At 38.5% G+C, this 24,656-nt stretch overlaps 1 protein-coding gene across 5 annotated transcripts in view; it reads left to right on the forward strand.

Moving 5' to 3' along the window:
- PCCA (propionyl-CoA carboxylase subunit alpha) overlaps window positions 1-24,656 on the forward strand; it is a 417,781-nt gene that overhangs the window by 222,898 nt on the left and 170,227 nt on the right. For all 5 annotated transcript variants that reach the window (XM_061435312.1, XM_061435309.1, XM_061435310.1 and 2 more), the window contains 4 exons: window positions 6,303-6,446; window positions 7,798-7,872; window positions 12,042-12,110; window positions 13,805-13,880. In XM_061435312.1, coding sequence (XP_061291296.1) covers window positions 6,303-6,446; window positions 7,798-7,872; window positions 12,042-12,110; window positions 13,805-13,880 — 364 coding nt within the window. The remainder of the gene's footprint in view (window positions 1-6,302; window positions 6,447-7,797; window positions 7,873-12,041; window positions 12,111-13,804; window positions 13,881-24,656) is intronic.

Here is a 24,656-nt window from a genome sequence, read left to right on the forward strand (position 1 = left end):
CTCTCATATCTGTACACAACTCCTGGAAAAACCATAGCTGTGGCTATATGGACCTTTGTCAGCAAAATGATGTCTCTGCTTTTTAATACGCTGTCTAGGTTTGTCATAGCTTTTCTTCCAAGGAGCAAGCGTCTGTAACCTTGAGTAATTATGTAATTCTTTAGTAGGGTGGGTTTTGTTACAAACATCTAAATGAAGCACCCATTTAAACTTTTAAACATGCCTCAGTGTTAATATTCATTTGAAGTTAACTTCAGTATGTAATTAAAATTTGCCTGAATCTTATTCCCCTTGAGGAATGCTTGCCTGTTATGTAGTTACCCATTCTTACAATCTTTAGAATTATTAGATAATCAGCATAATAAAGTATATTTAAAAGTTTAAGTCAGAGAAAACACATTGAGCAAATTATCTGCTTTTGGTTATTTAGCGCAGTGGAAGGGTTCTGATTGAAGAGACGATCATGTCAATCAAGTCAGATACCTTTACCTTAATAATGTTTCATAATATAAAAACAAAAACTTTGGTGATGTTGCTCTAACTTTTATTAAGTTTTATTTTACAATTATTTCTGATGTCTATAAAATTTCTAAACATTACTAAAAATATCTGAACACCCTTTACTAACATTTACGTTTGCTTTATTTTTATCCTATACCCATATCTTAATTTCTCTCTGTCCTCTTTACCTGAAACATTTCAGAGTAAGTTGTAGGCCTGGTGCTCCTTTACCTCTAAACACGTATCCCCTGAAAACAAGAAAGCTCTTTTACGTTGCCACAGTACCATTACCAACATCAGAACACTAACAATGACATATTGCTCTCTCCCAGTCCACAGACCATCTTCACGTGTCACTAGTTCTGCACAAATGTCTTTTATAGTAAAATTACAACATTTTAATATTGGTTCCGGATCCTGTGTTGTGTCTGCTTGCCATGACTCTTTAGTCTTTATCTGGAGCAGTTCCTTAGTCTTTTGTTTGGTCACCTATGACCTTGACATTTTTTTAAATGAGCACAGGCCATTTGTTTTATAGAGTGTCCCTCATTTTGTGTTTGTCTTTTTTCTCTTGAGTATATCCGGACATTGCATATTCAGCAAGAATATTACAGAAATGCCGTTCTTCCATGAGGACCATTATAGGAGACATGCAGTGTCTGTTTATCCCGTTACTGGTGATGTTGCCTTGGTTAAGGTGGCATGTCTTGGATTTCCCCACCGTAATGTTCGTGTTTCTCCCCTTGTCATTAATGAAGGTATTTTATAGGTGGATACTTTAGGACTTTAGGACTCTGGAAGTATCTGTCTTCCCTTCACTAGTTTTGGATACTTCCTGATTGGTATTTAGGACTTCCCAGGTGGTCCTAGTGGTAAAGAGCCTACCTGCCAATGCAGGCGACTTGAGAGATGCAGGTTCGATCACTGGAAGATCACCAGGAAGATCCCCTGGAGGAGGGCATGGCAGCCCACTCTAATGTTCTTGCCAGGAGAATCCCATGGAGAGAGGAGCCTGGTGGGCTATGGTCTGTAGGGTCGCAAAGAGTTGTACACAACTGAAGTGACTTAGCATGCACGCACGCAGTTGGTATTTGAGGAGGAATAAAGCTAAAGATCACAGTGGCAGTGGCAGAATTTATGATTATAACTTTTACAAAGGCAGATAATGACAACACAATTCCAGAAACATTTAGCTTTTCTAAGTTTATTACTATTGAAATTTGATACATCAAGTACTCATGTGAAGTGAAACCTGGTTTACTTTGCCATTGCATTTGATAAGCTCAGTTATTCATTTTTTTGGGGGAAATACATTTGAAGCAAAAAATTAGAGGGAGTGGCAAGAAATCTAGACTCAAATACTGACAGTAGTGACAGTTTGATGGTGACTGAGAAGACAACTAAAGTAAATTTGCAAATAGATCTATAAAAAACTGGCTGGCCGTGACCATCTAATGTAGGCATATATAACTATACATACTCATAGATTTTGAGTGTGATTATGGATCTTAACATGGCATTTGATGATCGTCATTTGTACCTGTTTGAATAAAAGATTCATAAGGAGGTTCATAATTGGCATTGCCAGTGCTGATTTATAAGCTCTTGATAGAACCTGCGAGACTTCCTAGGTGGCTCAGTGGTAAAGAATCCACCTGCCAGTGTAGGAGGTGCACATTCGATTCCTGAGTCAGGAAGATCCCCTGAAGAAGAAAACAACCCACTACAGTATTCTTGCCTGGAAAATTCCACGGACAGAGGAGTCTGGAGGCTACAGTCCATCAAGTTGCAAAGAGTCAGACACGATTTAGCAACTAATAGCAGCAGCAGAACCTCCAAGGTGGCATTGACCTGATAAATACATCCCAGTCAATAATTTGCCTTGGAGAATTAAATTCTGATTTGGATGGGCTTCCCTCATAGCTCAGTTGGTAAAGAATCTGCCTGCAATGCATGACGTCCTGGTTCGATTCCTGGGTCAGGAAGATCTGCTGGAGAAGGGATAGGCTACTCACTCCAGGATTCTTGGGCTTCCCTTGTGGCTCAGCTGGTAAAGAATCCGCCCGTAATGCAGGAGACATGGCTTTGATCCCTGGGTTGGGGAGATGCCCTGGAGAAGGGAAAGGCTGCCCACTCCAGTATTCTGGCCTGGAGAATTCCATGGACTGTATGTATAGTCCATGGGGTTGCAAAGAGTCGGACACAACAGTGACTTTCACTCTTTTTTTGGGTTTGTGTGTGTGTGTGTGTGTGTGTATGTTTTCTCTCCTTCTCACTCGCTTTTTTGGCTAGGTATTAATTTTGCTGCCCAAACCCCAAGGTTTCACGTACTAGGATGTCAGTATATTACTCTCTAATGCACAGTCGTACTATCTGGAAGATCCTTCATTCATACGTTTCTTGGAACTAGCACTTATTTCTTTGGGGCAGGAAATTGATGTGTGAAGACCAACAATTTGTTTGGCGAGGATAGAGTCACATAAGGGAATTGGGTTTTGTAGTGTGTTAGCCAGAAATTTTATTCAGGTTTTTCTGTACAATGTTCCAGAAAAACCCGAACAACCATTTTGGCCAACCCAGTATTTTGAATCTTTAAGGCATTGTTTCTAAATGTGTGTTCTTTGGAATTCTCAATCCATAAAGATTGTCTGCAAAAGGAGGAGGTGTGCAGTTAAATAAATGCTGTACAGTCTCCTTTCAGAGAGTCCTGTGGTGTATTTACAGATTAATGTGTTTGAGGAGTCCTTCAAAAAAAGCAAAAGCCTGTTTAACTTAGATTAACTCAGTGTTTCCCAAATAGAAGTTACTCAGAAACCTTGTCCTCCCCCGACACAGTAGTCCTCAGAATAGATGTTTATTAACATCATACTTTCAGAGGTTGTTTTTTATTCTAGGTTGGACATGGTGTTCTAGGTTGGACATGATGAATTTGTTGGTTTACCAGAAGCCAGTGTTTGAGTCTTTTTTTCTTCTTATAACCTTTTGTTTCGGTTAACCTTTACTTTGCATTGATTTTACCCCCTTCCCTTCCTTTTTTTTCTTTTTTGTTTTATTTAATGATATTTTTAAAACATTTAATGAATTATGTTTTGGCGTGGGAATGATTTTTTCTCTTTGTAACCTCTGTTCTTCTTAAGCATTGAGTTTAACTTGCACAGGGAAACTATTTTTAAGTTTTCAGGAATGGGGGGTAGACATGGTTATTTAGTCAGTGTTTTAATTATAAGATGCCTGATGATAATAATAATACAGGGTCTAAAGGAAATGCTTCACATATCCTGTTGAATAGCTTTGGAATTCTGTTAAAATGTATTTAGAAGGATTTCTCTTAAAAATGTTTAAATTTATGTTTTCCTTTAAAAAGACGTATTTCTGTTATCTGAAAAATTTAGGTATATCAGACTATTTTGTGTACTTTAACAATACTTGAACCTCAGTGGATATTTTTAAAAAATTCTTTAATGATTTTGTCTTTAGTAGGTAGCTGTTATTTTAGTTGTCTGCTGATTTTATTTTGTAATAATTGCGGCTCACTAAGATTATAAAATGTTGTGTTACTGTTATATAACTCTAAATTGGGTTAAAGTGGGTCCAATTTTAGATTCTATTCAATAGAAGTTTAATAAACTTTTTTCCTATACAGTTATAAGGAGTTATAAGGAGGTTATAAGTTATAAGGAGTAATAAGGAGGTTACAAGTTATAAGTTATAAGGAGTTATAAGGAGGTTTTCTAAGGTGTAACAGAGCCTTACAATGAATTTGGGTCTTTAGCCTTTCATAATCATGTATTTTATAAAAGATAACAGTACATAATTGTTTAGCTATTTATCTTTACTACATACTTTCATATCCATTTTTCCATGAGGAAGAACAGGCAGCTAATATCACCTCTGGAGGGATGAGATTCCAACCCTGCCTCTACCGCTTACTAGAGACATGGCTCTGAATTTGCCACTCTTTCCTTCATTCCTTTAATGTATATTTCCTTGTCTAGTATATAGTATGTGCTTTTCTGAGCGATAGATATAGAAGGATGAAATTAAATCATTTTGTGAGCTTTTAAAAATGTTTTCTTACTTAACAAAGGTAGTGGATAGTATTAATATAAAAAGCCCTTGGTCACATAGTAGGTTGAATAGTTAGGGTGGTAAGATGCATTCTCACGTGAAATTCATTTCCAGCAATAATAGAATGGGTTTACATTTGTTCCTGTCTTATTATATTTATCGTACAGAACCTTGTTCCTCTCAAAACCATGTTTTGCTTTTAAGAATATAGATTCTAAACTATCTAATAAAATCTTTACTTAAGTGTTGCATATATTTTACAAAGGGTAGATGCTTATTTTAGTGATGATTTGTCATTAAAATTATGTCAAAATGTCTTAAAATGTTGTTGAAACTGTAAACAAACTCATAACACACACAGAGCTAATTATGGATGCCATCTGTTTATTTTTACAAAGCTTTTTTTTTTTTTTTTAAGACCGTGGCATTGTCTGCTTATGATAAGCTTCAAGATTATTATAATGACTAAGTCCTGTCCTTCAATTAGTGTAGTTGAAGATGGAAAGACAATTGGTCTGTTCATTGACCTTTTCGCATGTCAGAGTGTATGAAATATAACATGTCATGATAAAGAAACTATAGTGAAGTGCTTTTAAAACATGCTTAATTTTCATGAGAAAGGAAACTGGTATTGAAGCAGCTGATGTGGCCAAAGTTGATATTCTCAAAACTTATTCAAGGCTTTAGATGGAAGGCAGAGGACCTGCCCTTTACCAACACCCTCAGTGGCTTTATTTTAGCTCAGTTAAGTTCAGGATCTCGTCAGCAATCGATCAGATTGATAACAGTGTGTCTGTTGGTATCCCTGTATGTTTGTGCATGTTTCTGTACATGTGCATCCCGTGCGCTAGGGTGGAAGGCCAGGGATCCCCATGACAGCATCGTCCAAAATAGTTATCAGCAGTTTGCTGAGAGAGCAGTGATTTCACTGGCTCAGTGTTGCCATTGTGCATGCTAAGCACTCCCCACGCCGGTCTGGAGGGAGAACAACCTGCAGGATCCATCTGCTCCTTTCTGCTACACTGCATTGATGCAAGAGTACGCTAATCTGGTTGCTTGTCAGGACAGGTTAGTGAAAGCGTGCGAGTGGGTGAGACTCAGGCTGGACTAGTGCTGTGGAAAAGCGTAAGCTGCCTCTGCGGATGCCGTGCTAAGTGTAGCAGAACAGGCTGATGATCAGCCACACTGAGGACGCTAGCTATAAATATGTAATCGTCAGTGAAGAATTAGTATAAAATTAAAAATGTTGAACCTGGTTGAACCCCATCAAAATAAACACTGGGAAAAGTAGTAGAGACAGTTTACAAACACTTTTGGGGTGTCTGTTTTTCTCACCCAGCTTTGTACTATATGGTATCGATGCTTTAATTTTATTCTCTTAGATAGTTTTCAAGTCAACTATGATTATAATTAACCTCATTTTACCCAGAAATTGCTGACATTGTCCCTGCTTATTTCTATTTATTTACTTTTCCTACATCTGTTGGAGCTTCCCTGGTGGCTTAGTAGTAAAGCATCTGCCTTCAATTCAGGAGACATGGGTTTGATCCCCGAGTCTGGAAAATCCACTGGAGAAGGAAATGGCAGCTCACTCTAGTATTCTTGCCTGGGAAGTCCCATGTACAGAGGAGCCTGGTGGGCTGCAACCCATGGGGTCGCAAAAGAGTGGGACACGACTGAGTGACTGGACCACCACCACCACACCTACTGACGGGCAGGTCTTGTCCTTGTAGGTTGAGCATCCCGTCACAGAATGCATCACTGGCCTGGACCTGGTCCAAGAAATGATACGTGTTGCCAAGGGTTACCCTCTCAGGCACAAACAAGCCGATATTCCCATCAACGGCTGGGCGGTCGAATGTCGAGTTTATGCCGAGGTAAAGCGAACACTGGGAGGAGGGATGATGGGAGGAAGGGTGGTGTTTGTGTCCCGAGTCATGGGACCACGTATAACTAAACAACAAGGTAAAGTCAGCGTCCTGTAACTTGGGGTCAAGTATTTGATTATGTAATTCAGAGCTGAACCAGAAAAAGAAAGGTTAGATCATTTTGACATAACTCAAAATAGTTTTAAAGGATTGAGTTTAATTAATTTTCATGTGTTGTTTCTGGATGGAAGAATAGCTTCTAATCAGTTTAAGGAGCGAGAAAGAATTAGTTTAATATTCTTGTGCTTGAATGGACCGTGGGTTTTGTTTTGTTTGCTTATTTTCAAACCACATTGAAAATAAACAGGAGCATTTATTTCTGTGTGTATGTTAAAGAGCTACCCTAGTTACACATCAGTTGTTAATTCAGTGTTTAATTTTTTTTAACAGTTTCCCCAATACTTTTATTTCTTACATGAATAATCACAACTAAAATTTAAATCGCAAAGCTCTTAATTATAATTTTAATTATGGATTTTACTCATAAACTCTCAGTTCAGTGCTTTAATATTATTTTATAACTATATTAACCACATAATTAAGCAGCCAGCATCTGAAAATGCTTCTCTCAAATGACTAAAACAAAAATGCAAGGAAACATTAATGCCATCTCTTACTTTTAGACATTGAAGCCTGTCTGTAAAATAAAAAGCAAATTAGTAGTATCTGTGTTTTAACAATCCTGGACCTTGTTTTGGAATGCTTTTCAAGGATCTTGAGAAATAGTTCTTGGCTTAGTTAGTTTTCTTTGCATTATATTTTGAGTGGTATTCTTTTTCTTCCCTATTGTTATGATACTGAACTTACTTAATATTTATTCTGATGATCTAAGATATTTACAAATGGAGCGTTTATCCAGAAGCACATGCAGAGTTACTTTTCAGGTCTTTATTTGGAGAATCAGAACGCGCAAATCTTACCATATGTGAGCTGTTTTGAGAGTAAGAAAAACAAATATCTTCAGTGCACTACATTTGTTGTTCTGAACTTGAGTATGTTTTGATGTAGCGCCTAGGTTATTTTATTTTTGCCCAAGGCATTCTAAGAAGATTTATAAAAAGTTGGAATTTTACCAGTTTCAATAAAGTATGATCAAGGTCAGGCTAAATTCTGCTTTTAGTTCTGTTTGATTTTTTAAATACACTTCTAAGTTGTCTAGAGTGAGGAGAAGACAATAATATTCTGAAATCTGTGATTTGGTAAATACGCCCCAAAATGCTTCTTCATTGTATAAATATTTAACCTTACTTGTGCTGATTTATATTTCAAAGGCTGTGCTTCCTGTTCTTTGAACTTTCAGGACCCCTACAAGTCTTTTGGTTTGCCGTCTGTTGGGAGATTGTCTCAGTATGAAGAACCAATACATCTACCTGGTGTAAGTCATTAAGCTGCAATACCAAGTGAGAGGTTAAAATCTTGATTTATGTCACACTTTTATGTTAAAGCTTGTCAACACCAAAGGGTGTAAATTGAATGACAAGTGAAATTCATGGGGAATCACAGTTTTTTGTTTTTAATATTTTGTACTTTATGATGTGCAGGAAAGTCAGAATTCACCTAATAGGGAAGTCTGGAGACAACTGGCTTCTAAATAAATGATAGTTCCCAGTGTTCCCAGTTCTTCTGAAAATTGTAATGAAGAAGTTTGTGGCATCCTAAGAATGGGGAATGACTTTCCTATATTACAATTTAATCTTTTCAATAAATCTAATTCAGCTTCCCCTATATAGTCAGATGTCAAGAAATTCCAGCACAAAATCAGCTCGTTAATTGAAATGGATTAAGGAAAGCAAAATGTGCCTCATTCTGTTATGTGTCAAGGACTTTAAGAAGTACACAGTATGTATACCACTTACGAGTGACCAGTGCTCACTTCATTTATACTTCTGTATTTAATGGCTATTATTTAAATCATTTTTCTTGCATAAAAAGAACAAGGATGTACCTTTTCTGTTAATCAAGGTAATAAGTGTGTATATTTGTGACATTATGTTAGCTAGTGGCTGACAAGGCTGTACCATCTGTGAATATGATTATTCCGTTTGATTACTGGTATGAAGATGGTGAAAGATTACAGGAAGAATTCTGAATTTGAAGATGTTATTGGATATATGATTTATTTCACTTTTTAAATTGTTTTTGCCCATGTGCTTTCTAAAGGGACTTGACCCTTTCCAGGCTTGGAGACTCCATGCTGTGTTCAAAGCCTGAAGGCAGAAAAAAAAATTGTAAAGATTTAACAGGCATTGTGTGACATTAAATAGCAGATGAGAAAACAAGTATCATAGGGACATATCTAAGCATTTTTTTAATCAAAGAAAAAAAGTATTAAATAAGAATTCATAATGATTACTCGAGTTGTTAGAAGTTTTCACCATGTTGTAACAGCTAACAGGATGTCAAACATTTTGCCCTCGCAAGTTTTTGCAATTTGCAATTTTCAAACGTGAGACCTGTTGAAAGTACAAGTGATAATGGACAAACTCTACCCCCTACGGTCTTTGTCCCACCAAATCTTTCTTCAATTAATGCTGCAGCAGGAGTTTTATGTAATAACATTTGCAGTTGTGAGCCATCCATAGAAAGAAAAAACAATTAAAATGCCTTAAATGTTCTGCTTACTGCTGTTATTTGCTTGTGTGAATGTTGCATGTCAGCTAAATGGACCAAGGAATAGATAAAGTGACTGGGTGCGGGAGCGTGCACACAAGCTTTGTCTATCATTATTGCTGGGAGCAATCAACTTGATGCCAGCAGGACAGTAGATGCGTTGACAGCTGTAATTATGTATCTCCATGGTGATCACTTTTGGCCTGTCATGGCGGCCCACGAGTCCCCTCCCTTGGAAGCATTTAATCAGATTGGGCTGTCACTTGTCAGGTAGACATGGCGGGCTGGGAGTTGTGCTGAGGGGGAGAGGTGAATCGAGAATGAAGGGTGGGACTCGGCTGGCAGTTTCACAGGGTCCACCGTGTGAAGAAAGATGTTTAAATTATGCCTGAGGTTTCCGAACGAGGGTTTGGGACTCACACACAGGTGCTTGGGCATTGGTGGTGATGGTGGGTTTTCTTCCTTTCTGCCTTAAACCCCATCAGTTTTAACTCAGGAGATCCTTTGCAGCGCTTACCTTTTTTGGTCACAAGAATACCTACTTCAGAGTTAACTTATGGTTTGTGCTTTTCACATTCTGTAAGTCTCCTGTTTGCTTATGTGGCAAAGGTGAAGAGTTTCTTCTTATCTTTGATCACTATATTTTGTAAATGTGTTATTTTCAGACCACAGTTTTGTTCTGCTCAGAAATTTGGTGTCAGTTCCACTTGACTCTGTTCCTAAAGGTTTTAGTGCAAAAGCTAAAATGTATTTTTGGTATAAGCTTTGTTTAATGGAGACTTAATTTGAATTTTAATTCATTATTAGAACACTTTTTAAAAAAGCTGACAATCACTTGGAAAAAGGCTGCATAAACAGTAAATTATAAATCAGAGTTTTCATGTTTTGTTACAGTTTTAAATTGGAAATGCCAATTTGCTTTACAAAGATATTTGTTGATTATATGTAATACATCTTTATTTTACCATATATATTTTTAAATGGAAATGATGTAACTTCTGTGATAATAATTTTAGCAAATAACAAAGACACAGTTATATCTAAGAGCCCTAGGTAACTTAACTTTTAGGATGGTGTTATTCAAGGTAACTAAAAATTTAGGTTATGAACTATAGATGAACGTAATAAATGCTCTTTATTGTCTGTTATTTTACCAGTGGATTGAACATCAAAGTTCCACACTAGTTTTGTAGCAGTTTTTGTAGTAAATGGTAGCATATGTTTAAAGTCAAAAGTTTTAATACTTGCACCAGTCTCAATTTTAAACACAGCTTTAGCAAGCATGCTATGATTTTAAATAATGCATACTGGTAAAATCATCTCCTTAACATTTTGCTACTAAAATTTAAAAAATGCAAGTTCCGAGATGTCTTTTCTGTTATGTAACTTGATCCACCAGTTGTCACTTTGGAGCCATTTAAATGTGGCCAGTAGGCAGATTATGATATTATTGCTTTTACAGCTGCCCTATTAATTCTTTCCTAGTTTTTATGAGCACTGTGAATTTCATAGAGCTTCAACTTATTCCCTGAAGTGTGTTTTCAGAAAATAAGAAAGCCAAATATATGTTTTAAGTGTGCTGAATGACTTTCCTTTAGAATGAAGGTTTTTCTATATGAATGTGAATGCAAATATAAATATCTATATTTTTGCATGACACTTTTACAAGTATATACATAAAAGCACTCTGGGTATGTGCTAATGTTATCTTCCTAAACCTTACAAAGAAGATAACAGTAGTATGATTTTTTTTTTAAGAGAATGAAACCATGGCTTATCTTTTGATGTCACTGTTTAATAAAGCCATCATCGAACTCTCATGTGGATATCCTAGACAAGAGGGTCTACATGTGGTCCCTTGATAATTGCCTAAATTAAAATATTAAAGGCCTAACAGCCGCTGTGTTGACCTTTTTCTGCCTTGCTGCAGACAGATGAGCGGCTGTTTATGAGGCAGGCTTCTTCCCACAGGTGAAGAGCTCCGTGAATTTGCCTCTTCTCTTCCCACTCCTTAACCATGTTGGGCATCAAAGTCCTGCTGTTCTAGCAGCTTCCATTGAATCCTTCTATCCTCAAGACCCCTAGGACATGTTTGACTGTCTCGACTGTTTTGATTAGCTTTTAAATACTTCAGATTCCAAAACTTCAGCACAATAATGTAATAAATATTTCATCCTCAGCAACTGCTCATTTGAAAGTTTTACATGGCTAACCTTTGTGCCTTACTGCTGTCATCAAACAGGGAGATGAAAACAAGACTCAGCGATGTACTAACTAACTTGTTGGCTGGTTAACAGCAATCAGCTTCTTCAAAAGAATATTTTGAACTTGTGCTTTTTTCCCCCCTCCCATGAAAATGGCAAAATCAGAACTCTAATTGGGGCTGTGTCCTTACAAAGCAAAGCCGTGAGAAAAGCTGTGTAAACATTAAATTCTCAGGGGACTGACAGTAACAGAAAAAAAAAAAAAAAGCGTTTTACAGTTGAGAGGGTGAGGCAGAAAAGGAAAGTGTTACGGAGATGAAAGCCACAGGACCAGCGTTCCTATGGAGCTGATGAGCAGAGCTCTGAGTCCTGATGCGTGGCCTGGCTGGGGACCGCACTGGAATGCCTGGCAGACTCATGCTCTGTTTCAGCTGGAAGGCACCCTCAAATTGCTCCAAACACATCCCACTATAGTGCTGTAGAAAGGTTGTTTTTTTTGCTCTTCCTTAGTTTCTTCCTTTAGTGGGTTAACAAAAAATATATACACTGAACTGTGTAATAACAGATAAAGATAATTTGATCTCTATTTTTAGATTGTTTTTCTACTTCCTGGAAGCAGAAATATTATTTGAGATTAAAATTATCCACCTGCCTCATGGAAATTAAATTTGTTATTAGAAAAGTAGCTTCACACTATGAACTCTCTTTTCTCTTCTCTTCTTTCTCCCAGGTCCGAGTTGACAGCGGCATTCAACCAGGAAGTGATATTAGCATTTATTATGATCCGATGATCTCGAAAGTTAGTTCGACTCTTAATGGTTCCTTTCAGTTTTCTTCTGAATGACAATGGACATATATAATTAAAAAGTCTGAAATGGGGCTTTTACCTGAATCGTGTGCCGTAATTAAACACATAGTTAGGGCCACCTAACTATGGAAAAGTGAAAGCTGGGCAGCTTTTCTTTCTCTTAAGAGAAATTTCAGCAGCTTGTTAGTTGCCAGCACTCCCCACTCCCGAGTCTAATCACACCGTCACTCCAAGCCCCACAGTAACAAACTTCTCTAACCAGTGGCAGCAAGCTAGCTCAGTACAGAGAGAAGGAATTACATTGTTTCTTGACCAGTCGTGAGCATTGCCGAGATGAAAGTATGAATGACGGGGTGATATAAAGGAGTTGAGGTAATAGGCTGTGTTTGTTAAGAGGACTTTTCACCTTGTCGCTTCGGTTTTTATGAATCAGTAATTACTTACGTAGATTTAGCATAATTAAATTTTATGTGAGACTATGAGATGTCTTTTTGAAATTTGACTTTCCAGAATAAATTAACCAATCCACTTAAAATTTTAGATCTTTTAACATTTTTGAATCTTACAGAATGTAAAATTATGATGCTAGTGGTTGAAACTGGATTTTATTTAGAATATATATATATATATATATTTTTTTTTCTAAAGTGATGGACCTGTGTTGAAACCCCTGTTTCTTTCTTCTTTTTTTTTTTTTGACCTTGCTGCTCAGTTTGTGGGATCTTAGTTCTCCAACCAGGGATTGAACCCAAGACCTGGCAGTGAGTGCACTGAGTTCCAACCACTGGACCATGAGGGAATTCCCAACCTTGTTTCTTAAGATGGTTTTTTTTTCCTTCCAAGTGTGCTTTTTCATGTAGTAAATGACCCATTTTTTCATTTTTCTTTTTTCACTTAAGTTTTTACAGTGATATTGTTAAAATGAACTTGAGGTGTTTTGTTAGAGAAACACTTTAATTAAAATAAAAAATACACAAAATATTATAGATACATGGTTTCACTTTTAGATAAATTATATTGCTATTCAGAAAAATGACCTGAAAATTAATTTCAACCTGGCTTGATATTGAAGCTAATTAAATGTACCAAAAACTTGCAAACTACAGATTGTCTCATATAACAACCAGAAAATTATTTTATGAATATTTAAGTTCCTGTTGCCAATTTGTATAAGGTCTAGAGCACATAAACAGGCCCCGAATCATACAGAACAGTAGGATTTTCTGTTTTTCTAACACAGGAACCCTTTGCCTCTGTGCTCTATTATTTGTTAAATTAGCTATTCAGGGTGTCAAACTTGAAGGGAGAGAAAAAACAAATCTTGGCTAATCCTCCACTATTCCAGATGTTTATATTCATCCCATCCTAAATGTTGACAATTTTGATAGCTTTCCTTTCAGATTTTTTTATGCTTGTTTTTGTTACATTTTGGTTTACCTCAAGTGACTCTTTTCTGTGATAGTGAAATCTAGGAGAAAAGTCTGAAATAGCTGGTTTCTGATATTTGTTTAGTTGAAAAAATCTTAATTGACATAGTTTGTACTAACAACTGAATGAATGAAATTTCAAAATATATTCTGGAAATGTGTTATGAAATCTTTTAACTTTTACTAGGATGAGATGTTTGACTTACGGGTAGATTGATCTCTACCTGTCTATATAAACGTTTGTTTGCTTGCTTTTAGCTCATCACGTATGGTTCTGATAGAACAGAAGCACTGAAGAGAATGGAAGATGCCCTGGATAGTTATGTTATTCGAGGTAAAACAAACACTTGAGGTTATGTTATTGTACCTGGAGCCTCGTACTGGGAAACAGCACGAAGCTTTATCAAGTAGAGAATTCACCAGAACGTTTGCTTACTACGTGTTTAAGTAGAAGTAAGAAAAGCTTGGATTAAGCTGACATACTAATTGAGAATAGGTATTTCATTTTCTGTAGCAATCCCATACTTTACATCTATATCTGAGATGAACTTTTTTGATTGAACTTATCATTTATGACCTCTCCTGGATGAACGTTTAGTACTCTTCATTCTGGAGTCGCTTGTTGTCAAGTGCAGTTCAACAGCCAGTTTCGTCTGTTTCTGATTTTGTTTATTTGTTTGCAGTGTTTTGAAGTATGAAACTTAAAAACATATGCAGATTAAAACATTGTGACCTGTATTTGACTACTATAAGAGTACAGGGAATAGCTCTTCGTTTCTCTGAATTAGAGCAAATTGTAAAATATTTTCTAGCAAATGCCATTCTCTTACCTCATGTACATATAGAATGCATAACCAAGTGTGATCCTGCAAGCCTTCAGGGTGTGTGGTGATAATGGTATTAGGAGCAGCCATTAAATTTAAATAATTAAAGTTATACTTATTCCCCTTAAGGAGTAAATTACAGTATAAATTTTATTAGCAACTTTCATTAGTAATGAAAAGATCATTTTAGTTTAGCCTGACATAAATTATCATCGACTTCAGAATAATGGACTTTCATATCAAATTTAAAGTGTGAAATATGAGTTCACTTTGAATTATGAATAAATTGTGTGTATCTAAGAACATCCTTCATCTTCTCTAGCATTCTGCTTCATCTTATCTAGCATTCTGCTACAGTAACACTGGTCTTCCCTAGTGGTTCAGTCAGTAAAGAGTCTGCTTACAAAGTGGGCGACCCAGATTCAATCCCTGGGTTGGGAAGATCCCCTGCAGAAGGAAATGGCAACCCATTCCAGTATTCTTACCTGGAGAATTCCATGGACAGAGGGGCCTGGTGGGCTGCTGTCCATGGGGCCACAAAGAGTCGGACACAACTGAGTATATTTCACAGCCACAAGAACGTCCATGAGAAAGACTGGCTGTACAGTTTGGCTCTTTTCTGGTGATTCACTATATATAGCAGTGAGGCTGGGAGGCTGAATTTTGGAGGTGGTAGGATGGTGATGGAGTATGACAGTGGGGAGTAGACAGTCTCCCTCAAGCCCATGTGTAGCTTTCATACAATTTCATAAAACCTCCATCAGAGTGGACACAGCCTGTTGGTCCTAAGTCTTGACAAGTGACTGCAACTTCTTATGAATTAGAGAAAGTACTCCATTCTCTGGGTGTCTCCAGCCCTGAGACGTGGAGCCCAGCTTAGCAGTGGAGCAGGTCAAACCCTTACTTTGCCCCTTGACCAAGTGCCTTTGTGCAATGAACAGTCTGGACAGCTGTCCAGTAGCAGCCCGGGACAATTTAGTGACTCTGTTTTTACACATCTACTTTGCCCTGCTAATTTTCATCCGTTGGCAGATAAGTCGTGCAGCCATCACTCATGCTCATGTTTTCTCTTCCAGTTTTTCTCTTGTTATAGCAGGAGGACTGTCTTCCCTCCCTTCCCTTTTACTGTCACCCTCTTTTCTTCCCATTTGTTAGCTAGTAAGTGACAGTGATTGTATCTAATCTCATGTACTGGTGATTCACCTCCATCTGTAGAAGGAAAGCTCCACAGTGAACCTAGATGTGATTGTTAACAGTGCCATCAATATTCAGAGCTTCTAAGAATTTGAAAAATTCCCTTCACATTCTTTCTAGCTATTTCCCTAGCTCCTTTTTAGCCCTAATGGTGTAGTGTTTGCTGGTTTTATAACTCTGCTGTGTTCTACCATAAGCAGCAGATGCATATTTTCTCTGTACATTGGTTAAGTCAGCCTTGAGAGGTCTGTTGTGCTACAGAAGTAATATTGCTGCAAAATTATTCTAGTGCATATTTGAGACACACATCCAGTTTGGGTGTGTGCATGTATTTGTATGTGTTTAACTATACATAAGGAAGTGAAAGTCCTTCAGTCGTGTCCAACTCTTTGTGACCCAATGGACTATACAGTCCATGGAATTTTCCAGGCCAGAATACTGGAATGGGTAACCATTCCCTTCTCCAGGGGATCTTCCCAACCCAGGGATTGAGCCCAGGTCTCCCACATTGCAGGTGGATTCTTTACCAGCTGAGCCACAAGGGAAGTGATACATAGACATAATTAAGGTACTTGGCAAGATTATTCCCAGAGGACTTTAAAGTTGAATCTCATGGACAGAGGAGCCTGGTAGGCTACAGTCCATGGGGTCACAAAGAGTCGGACACGACTGAGCAACTTCACTTTCACTTTCTAAATATTCCCCCCGACACCCGCATTCCTGCTCCATCATTGCATTTTTATTGTGGTTGTTAAATTATTGTTGTTGCTTTAGGTGCTAAGTCATGAGACCCCATGGGGACTTTGCAACCCCATGGACTATTGCCTGCCAGGCTCCTCTGTCCACAGAATTTCCCAAGCAAGAATACTGGAATGGGTTGCCATTTCCTTCTCCAGGGGATCTTCCTGACCCAGGGATTGAACCTGTATCTCCTGCATTGGCTGGCGGATTCTTTAAGATAGTGGTTAATTTCACTTCAGTTCAGTTCAGTTGCTCATGGCATCATGTCTAACTGTTTGCGACCCCATGGACTGCAGCATGCCAGGCCTCCCTGTCCATCACCAACTCCTGGAGTTTACCCAAACTCATGTCCATTGAGTCGGTGATGCCATCCAACCATCTCATCCTCTGTCATCCCCTTCTCCTCCTGCCCTCAATCCCTGCCAGCATCAGGGTCTTTTCCAGTGAGTCAGCTCTTTGCATCAGGTGGCCAGAGTACTGGAGTTTCAGCTTCAACATCAGTCCTTCCAATGTGCACCCAGGACTGATCTCCTTCAGAATGGACTGGTTGGATCTCCTTGCAGTCCAAGGGACTCTCAAGAGTCTTCTCCAACACCACAGTTCAAAAGCATCAATTCTTCGGTGCTCAGCTAACTCTCACATCCATTCATGACTACTGGAAAAACCATGGCCTTGACTAGACGGACCTTTTTTGGCAAAGTAATTTAGGTTTCATTATAATGAGCTTGAATGGTAAATTCATGAAGTCAAAATAGTCTGAGTAAGAATATTTTGTCATATCACATCTCTATTGAACTTTGATACTGTAAAACAGTGGCATGGCACATGGGCAGTTTGTCAAAATATTAAATTAGTATTGGTCGCATGTAAGTTTTTTTTCCATTACGGCTGTCTTCTGAAAGGAATATTCTTTTATATTTACAGAATACATTTTCATGTTTAATTGTTCAGTTAATTTATTTTCTGACTGAGCTGAGTTTTAATTGCTGTGCATGGGCTGTTTCTAGTTGCCAGTGAGCAGGGCCTACTCTAGTTGTGGCGCAGGGGCTTCTCATTCTGGTGGTTCTTCCTTGTTTCAGAGCACATGCTCTAGACCATGTGGGCTTCCGTAGTTGTGGTGAACAGGCTTAGGTGCCCCATGGCATGTGCAATCTTTCCAGACCAGAGATTGAACCCCTGTCCACTGCATTGGCAGGCAGATTCTTGGCCACTGAACCACCAGGGAAGTCCTTCATGTTTTATTTTTAAATGAACATGTTTTCCACTAATTTGCTTCCTGTACTCTATATGCAGGCATGCAAGTTACTATATTTTTAAACTAAGTGACTTAAATACAAAGTAGGCCTACTGCTATTCTTGGAAGTTTATAAATGTACCACGTGTAAAGCAAAATATATTTTATTATGCAGATACATTTTTCCAGGCTTTGTCTGAAATTTCTACCTTTGATTCACTGCGATAGAATAGAAAGAAATCAGACCGGCTTGGATTCCTACTGTGTCCTCGATACTGATAACCATGAAGTTTTGTGTCTCTGAATCTCACAGTCTACATTTAAGGAATGGGGTGTGAGTCTCTGCCTTATGAACTGGTGAGGAGGACTCAGTGGGTTAGGTACGTGGACGGTATTGGCACGGTGCTGGCTTGCGGAGTTCAGGAACTTTAGTTCCCATCTTCTTTTCTTCCTCTTCTCATTACAATTGTAAAACCACAAGTTTAGAAACTGTATGCCATCAATCATTATCAGTCCGTTGGTGTTGTGTGAACTGTATTAAACCATTAGTAAGGCATATTGAAAGCCCAGTGAGGCCATTCCTGGTACTGTGTGCTGAGTCACATGCTTTCATTGCACCGTGTTCTTCTTCTTTTTCAAAGCATTTACCGTAACTGTAATTAAAGTACTGGTTCTGCAGTTAATTGCTGTTGGATTTTCCCAAGAGTATTAGGTACATGAGGGCACTGGTGGTGTTTTTATCTTGTTTACTTGTGTATTACTAGTGCTAAGCAGTTCCTGACACATGGTAGGTGATTAGTAAATATTTGTTCACTGAGTGAAGGAATAAGAGAGAGATACTGTCTGTATTTCAATGAGTTTCTAGTATACTTTGATGGAAAATACATAAGTGAAATGTAAATTCATAGGTGCCAAAACAGTGGGAAATTAGAGGAGAAGAGGGTATCTTTTCACACCTCTCCCTTTTTGTCCTTTGAAAGTAATGTGAGTACTTTAGGACTCCTAGGGGCCACTCTTGAGAATATTTTACTTGTGCTTCCTTAAAACGACTCCTCAGAATAGCAACATTTTAAAAAAGACCGGGAACTCACCATGCTGGAGAAGTAAAGGCTCTGGGCACACTCAGGCATGCATCCCTGAAGTGTGTAACTTGCTCTTGTCTTTTGGGAAAATAATCTAGCACTAGAAGTTAAAAGTAGGTGCCCTTTCATCTCACTCTTCCATTTTGGGGAATCTGCCCTGCAGTGTGAAAAGACTGAATTGTGAGATGCTGTTTACAAAGACACTTACAGCAGTCTTGTTTGTAGTAGCCAGAATTCTGACGAGCCTCAGTGTCTACTCAATGGACAAATCTTCACAATAAAATACTGGGCAATTGTGATAGCTGTATATATTACTAAAATAGACAAGCAGTTTGGAGAGTAATGCATAGTGCAAACATTTAGTTAAAATCTTCCTGCCCTTCAGTTATGTTTGAACGAGCATAGAGAATAATTTTACATCATATTGAAATACATACATATATATATTTTATATATATATATATATATATATATATATATAAAACTTATTTTAGCTCAAAAGAGGGGTTTTCTTTTAATTTTAGGTATTGCCCCAGATGTTTTAATTCTAGGTATTTTTCAAACCCAGAGGAAAGGTGAATGGATAGTACTTTGCACATTGGTCCGCTCTTCATTTAGATCAATGGTTAAGCCTTTCTGTGTTTGCTTTTTTCTTCATCTCTCCCTTTGTTCATCTTCTCCCTTCCCCCCGCCCCTCCTGTTTGTTTCCTGAACTATTTGACAGAAAGTTGCAGGCATCCTGACACATCACTCCTAAATACTTCAGAAGGCACCTTAAGGGTAAGATTATATTTCTGCAAAACCACAGAATACCATTACCTCATCAAAGAAAACTGGCATCAGTTCATAATATCATCTAATGTACTGTCCATATGGGAATTTCCCCAGTTGTTCCCCGCATTGTGTTTTTTACCTGTTTTTTTTTTTTTTAGCCCTAATACGGTCCATTCAAAGTTTTTATGGTTATATCTCTATTTTCTTGCCTCTTTCTATGTCATAACATTAACTCCTCAGAAGAGCCAGGGGCAATTGGCATAGAACATCTCACATTCTAGATTGGAGGTTTCAGTACTGGCCCAGGGAACGTACTTGGGAAATAAGCTGGAAAGTTGGGGGTTACGGTTGGCCAGTGATGTCTACGTGTTTTGAATTGGTGACTTTGAAAGTGGCTCAGTTACTAAACATTAGGTGATTTCAGAGTGTGATTATGGAACTAGGTGGCTAAAGTGGGAGAACAGATTATTTGAGAGGTGATCCTAAGAACTGAGCTAATATTGAATGGATCACCTGCATGGGCGGTACGACTTAGGATCAGAGGAAAGGTCAAGAGTTGGGTAATGTAAATTCTTTAGTGAATATTGCATTGTGCCAGGGATGCTGAGAGATGATAGATAATTGAGAAGCTTCACTGACCAAATAAAATGAACCTCAAGGAAATGGAAGTTTCTTCAAGGATTAGAAGAGGTGATGTTTTGGAAGCGGCAGTGAGGGTCGCTGGAGAAGTGAGGTCCCTGAGGGCATTGAGGATTTCAGGTAATGCAAGGAAGTGGGTTGGAGAAGGAAATGGCAATCCACTCCAGTATTCTTGCCTGGAAAATTCTACGGACAGAAGAGCCTGGCAAGCTACAGTCCATGGGGTCGCAGAGTTGGGCACAACTAAGCAACTGGCCACTAAGGAGGTGAGTGGAACGTCCCGTGAAGATGCTGGATCCGTGGTAGACGAACCAGTCAGTGGTCTCACCGGGTGTGGGCCAGCCTGGAAAAGAGGGAGTGGGTGTCTAGGGAGGGTGGGGTTGAGTCCTCTGAGGTTCCAAGGATGAGGGATGTGCAGAGAAGTTTGCCCTCTGGGTGGTGGATGCAGAGTTCTGAGAGTAACGGCGGTGAGCACTTGGGCTCAGAAAAGTGGTCTCAAATGCATTCTGAGGGTCTGTACACTTCGTCTGATTACGTTTTGATTCCACTTTCTGTCCCCTGGCCCTGGACCCCCAAGCCAACACTTGATGTCCCGGATGAGAGCTCTTGCTTCCTGAGTGGGTTTTCCATACCTCCTCCTTACCGCACCAGTCGACTCTTTAGTGGGTTGGTGTACAAAGTACAAACCCAGAGAGCACTCCCCTGCTTTATGTCTTCCCGTTGCCTCTTTGTGGACTCCGCCGCCTCGTTTGCGCCACTGTCTCTCAGGCCTCCTTTTCTATGCTTCACTCTTGTCTCCGTTTCCTGGTTTGCATCATCTTCTCCCCACTTGATGGTTTTTCATAGTTAAGCCAGTCTAAGCAGTTGTAACAGAATCGAAAATAGAGAGAGAGATACAGTTCAATTTCTCTCCCAGGTAACAGTTGAGAAGGGAGGTGTCAAGGGTCAGTCAGGTGACTCCAGGATCATAGCAGATGGTTCTCATTTTAGGGCCCAGAGCAGCTGCTTTTCATGCCTCTCATCCAGGCTCAGCAGGAAGATAGCAGGAGCAGGGGAGTTCATGCTCACTGATTTTCAGGGCCTAACCCAGAGAGTACCCTCTATTTCTGCTCCTCTCCTACTGGGGGTGAGTCTAGGTGGTCATACCTAGGGGCTAGAAAGATGGGAGATGTAGTGGATAGCAAGGTGGCCATATCCTCAGCTGAAGCATAACACTTCTCTTATTAAAGGAAGGAAGGGAAAACAATATTGGCAGACAGCTAGAAGAAATAAGAATATATAAATGTATCTGCTCTGTTTTGAAAACACACACACACACGCAAGGCCAGGACTAGTAAGATGACATTTTTGTAGGAGGTGGCAGGACGGTCTGGTGGAAATGATTAGGGGACGGGAAATAGTACATGGGATGAAAGGGAAAGACTTCTTAGATTATACATTTTTGTATAATTCTGACCTGTAGATCCATCTTAATATTTAAAAATGAATACATAAAATCATTTATGTTCTGGGGGAAAAAGTCAAAGAGAAATCCAAGCAAACAGATGGACAGGATGGTATGAATAATACAATCATGCTGAAGGAGGTGGGGAGGGAAAGTGAATCTAAATAACTTTTAATAGTATTTTTACTGGATACCCTCAAGGTAGAGATAAAATACGTCTAAACAAACACTAAGCTCTAGTTAGTAGGTTTATTTTTCTTAGTTCGTGGTTTAGCAGCTCTGAAACCAGTTGATGTATATTCTGGGATTGAGGAAATAAATATATGTATTGTGGATAAGAGGAGCCAAGTTTCTCATTGTCAGAGAAAGGAGTTACAGATGTGGGAATGGAAAAGCATGGAATGAACCCTGCAGTGCTGAGCTGGAAGTTCAGGCTGACTTCATAGTTTTTAACATAGATTGAAAAATAAATAAATACATGTTACTACATTTGTAATTGTGTGTGTGTGTGTGTATACATACATATACACACACACACACACACACACACTTTCTAGCTCAGAATTTCTCAACCTTAGCATCACTGATGTCTGGGGGAGACACGTATTTGTTGTAGAGCGGGGCTGTCCTGTCTGTGCACTGTAGGGTGTTTATCAACGTCCTTGGCCTCTCCCCACTAAATTTCAGTACCATCTCCTCGGTTGCGACAGTCATGGACTTCCAGACATTGCCATGTGTCCCCTGAGGGGAACGTCTTGCCCAGTGACTGAGGACCACTGTCCTGCTGAGAGGTCATGGAAGTACTGACACCCATAGCAAGGAGCACACCAGGCACCCAGATCTGGTTCTGTGAAGACCGTCCTCCCATAAATGGAACCTGCACTCCTTCAAAAATGGCTGCTTTCAGAAAGAGTAGAAGACGAGCCTGAGAGATCTTATATAAGAATGTAATCAAGTGGCTCAAGAAATGAGGATATGCCAAAAAAAAAAGAGACCCAGGAACCAGCTTTCAGGGGCTTCTGTTGGCAATTCTGGGAAAACCTCAGCAAGAAAATGAATAATGCTAGGAATAGATTAAAATCCATGAAATGAAGAGTCCATGAGTTTATGTGATACAAATAGAAAAGTGAATGAGGGTGGGGCTCACAGCTCTTCCTTACGGTAGATTTTTAACTAATAAGTGTAGAAAAATCAGTACTCAGCAAACACCAGATTGTTTGGATGAATCACCAGTGATTGATGTTAAAATTAGTGGATGAAAATACGATGAGAGACAGGTATTTGCTTAATTTATAATATCTCTTCAGATGATAACTAATGAATCAAAATGGGAAAAATAGTACCTTTAAAATGGATAAACCTTGAAACTTGCCCAAATGGTTAAAATTAATATCACTGGTAATGGAACAAATCAGGAGCCTGTGCCTCTTGGTTTGATGCACTGAAAAGTCCACATTCTTTCTGTGCTATTCTGGCCAAAAATGTGTAACATGAATATAATCATGAGGAAACATCAGGCAAACCAAACTGAAAGAAAGTGTACAGTATAAGTGGCTTGTACTCTTCCAAAGTGTCAAGGTCAAGAAACACAAAAACGGATCAACTTATCTACATCAAAGCAAACTAAGGACACATGACAATTAAATGCAGCATGTGATCCTGGATTAGTTCCTGAACCAGGAAAAAAATGTTTTCCTTTTGTAGAAAAGGTCATAAATAGGACAACTGGTGGAATTTGAATCAAGTCTGTAGATGAAATGATAATACATTGTCAGTGTTAATTTTTAGATTTGGTCATTGTACTATGATTACGGGAGAGACTCGGCTTGGTTTTAGGAGATGTGCCCTGAGATACTTAGAGGTATTTACCTGCAGCTTAGCCTCAAATGTTTAAGAAAAAAGAAACTGTGTGTGTATACATAAAGAGAGAAACAATGAATGACAGAGCAAATAAAGGTGGTCAGATGTTAACATTGGAGAATCTGGGTAAAGGATGTATATGCTCTTTGTACCATTTTTGTGAATTTTCTGTAATTCTGAAAATATTCCAAAATGAAAGATTAAAAAAAAAATAAGTAAAGGGGAGCATATGCTGCCCTTCTCCCAAAGCTTACCTTTAAGGGATGAAAATGGAGAGGCGTTTGCGATACGTACTATATTCATTCATCTGCCTAATTCTAAAGGATTGCAGGCTTAGAAAATTGTTTTATGAAGAACAGTAGGTAGTTTGCTGTTTAGTTTGATAACTATTTAGTTGTTCAGATAATTTTTTTTTTTCCTGGAGCCGATTGTGAGCTTTTGTTACGATAAAGCTTCTTTAGAAAAAGATGTAATTTGGTTAAAGTTAATTTCTGAGCCCCCATGAAATAAGCGATGGCTTTTGGCCTCTGTTTGATCCTGACAGTGTGTGTAGCTCATGTCTGGCCCGTGTTTTGGAAGCAGCAGGTAGTCAGGAGAAGGCTGCTCCTGGGGGTCCTCTCTTCTGTGGCCTGGTCATGATTTCCCATACAGATGGGACCCCGTGAACTTTGGCAGAGGTCATCCTCAATTCCCAGTCCACATCTCACAGTCATAATTTTTATGAGTATGTGATTAATAATATCGTTAAAGTTATAAAACTAAGCCTGAGGGCACCTCAGCTATCCGCTTATTGTTTGAACAGGACCAGCTTATATAACGGCATTGTCGTAACTGGAACATGCAAAGTAAACTAAGAACAAAATGCTAACTTTCAAATATGTAGGGTATCCTTTAGCGGTTGAGTGCTTTTTATCCTTTATCTGGTCTTTTGAGCTTTTAGATTTAATAGCTTATTAGTCCCTTAATTGACTTTAGAATTAATTAATACAGAGTAGTTTCTGGAGCAATCAGTTGTGGGATCTGGATTTTGGTTGTCTGCCATTAACCCTTGTCTTGCCTTGGTCCTTAGGAAAAGATAATAGATAATTACTAGTAATATGTAGTATTACATAGTAATGTATGATATTTTATTCAGAGAACATTAAAGGGAAAGTGCTCTTGTATATTAATTTTATCCCTAAAACACTATTAGCAGGGTAAAAGTCTATGTTTTCATGCTCTATATACTAATCAAGTAGAAAAATTTTTGAAAGTCCATGCTTCATTTGTGTGGTTGAGTGGCTCTGTTCTTTGATGTCCAAAACATAAATTAATATTT

Source organism: Bos javanicus, chromosome 12 (genome assembly GCF_032452875.1).
Source record: "Bos javanicus breed banteng chromosome 12, ARS-OSU_banteng_1.0, whole genome shotgun sequence".
Taxonomy (NCBI): Eukaryota; Metazoa; Chordata; class Mammalia; order Artiodactyla; family Bovidae; genus Bos; species Bos javanicus.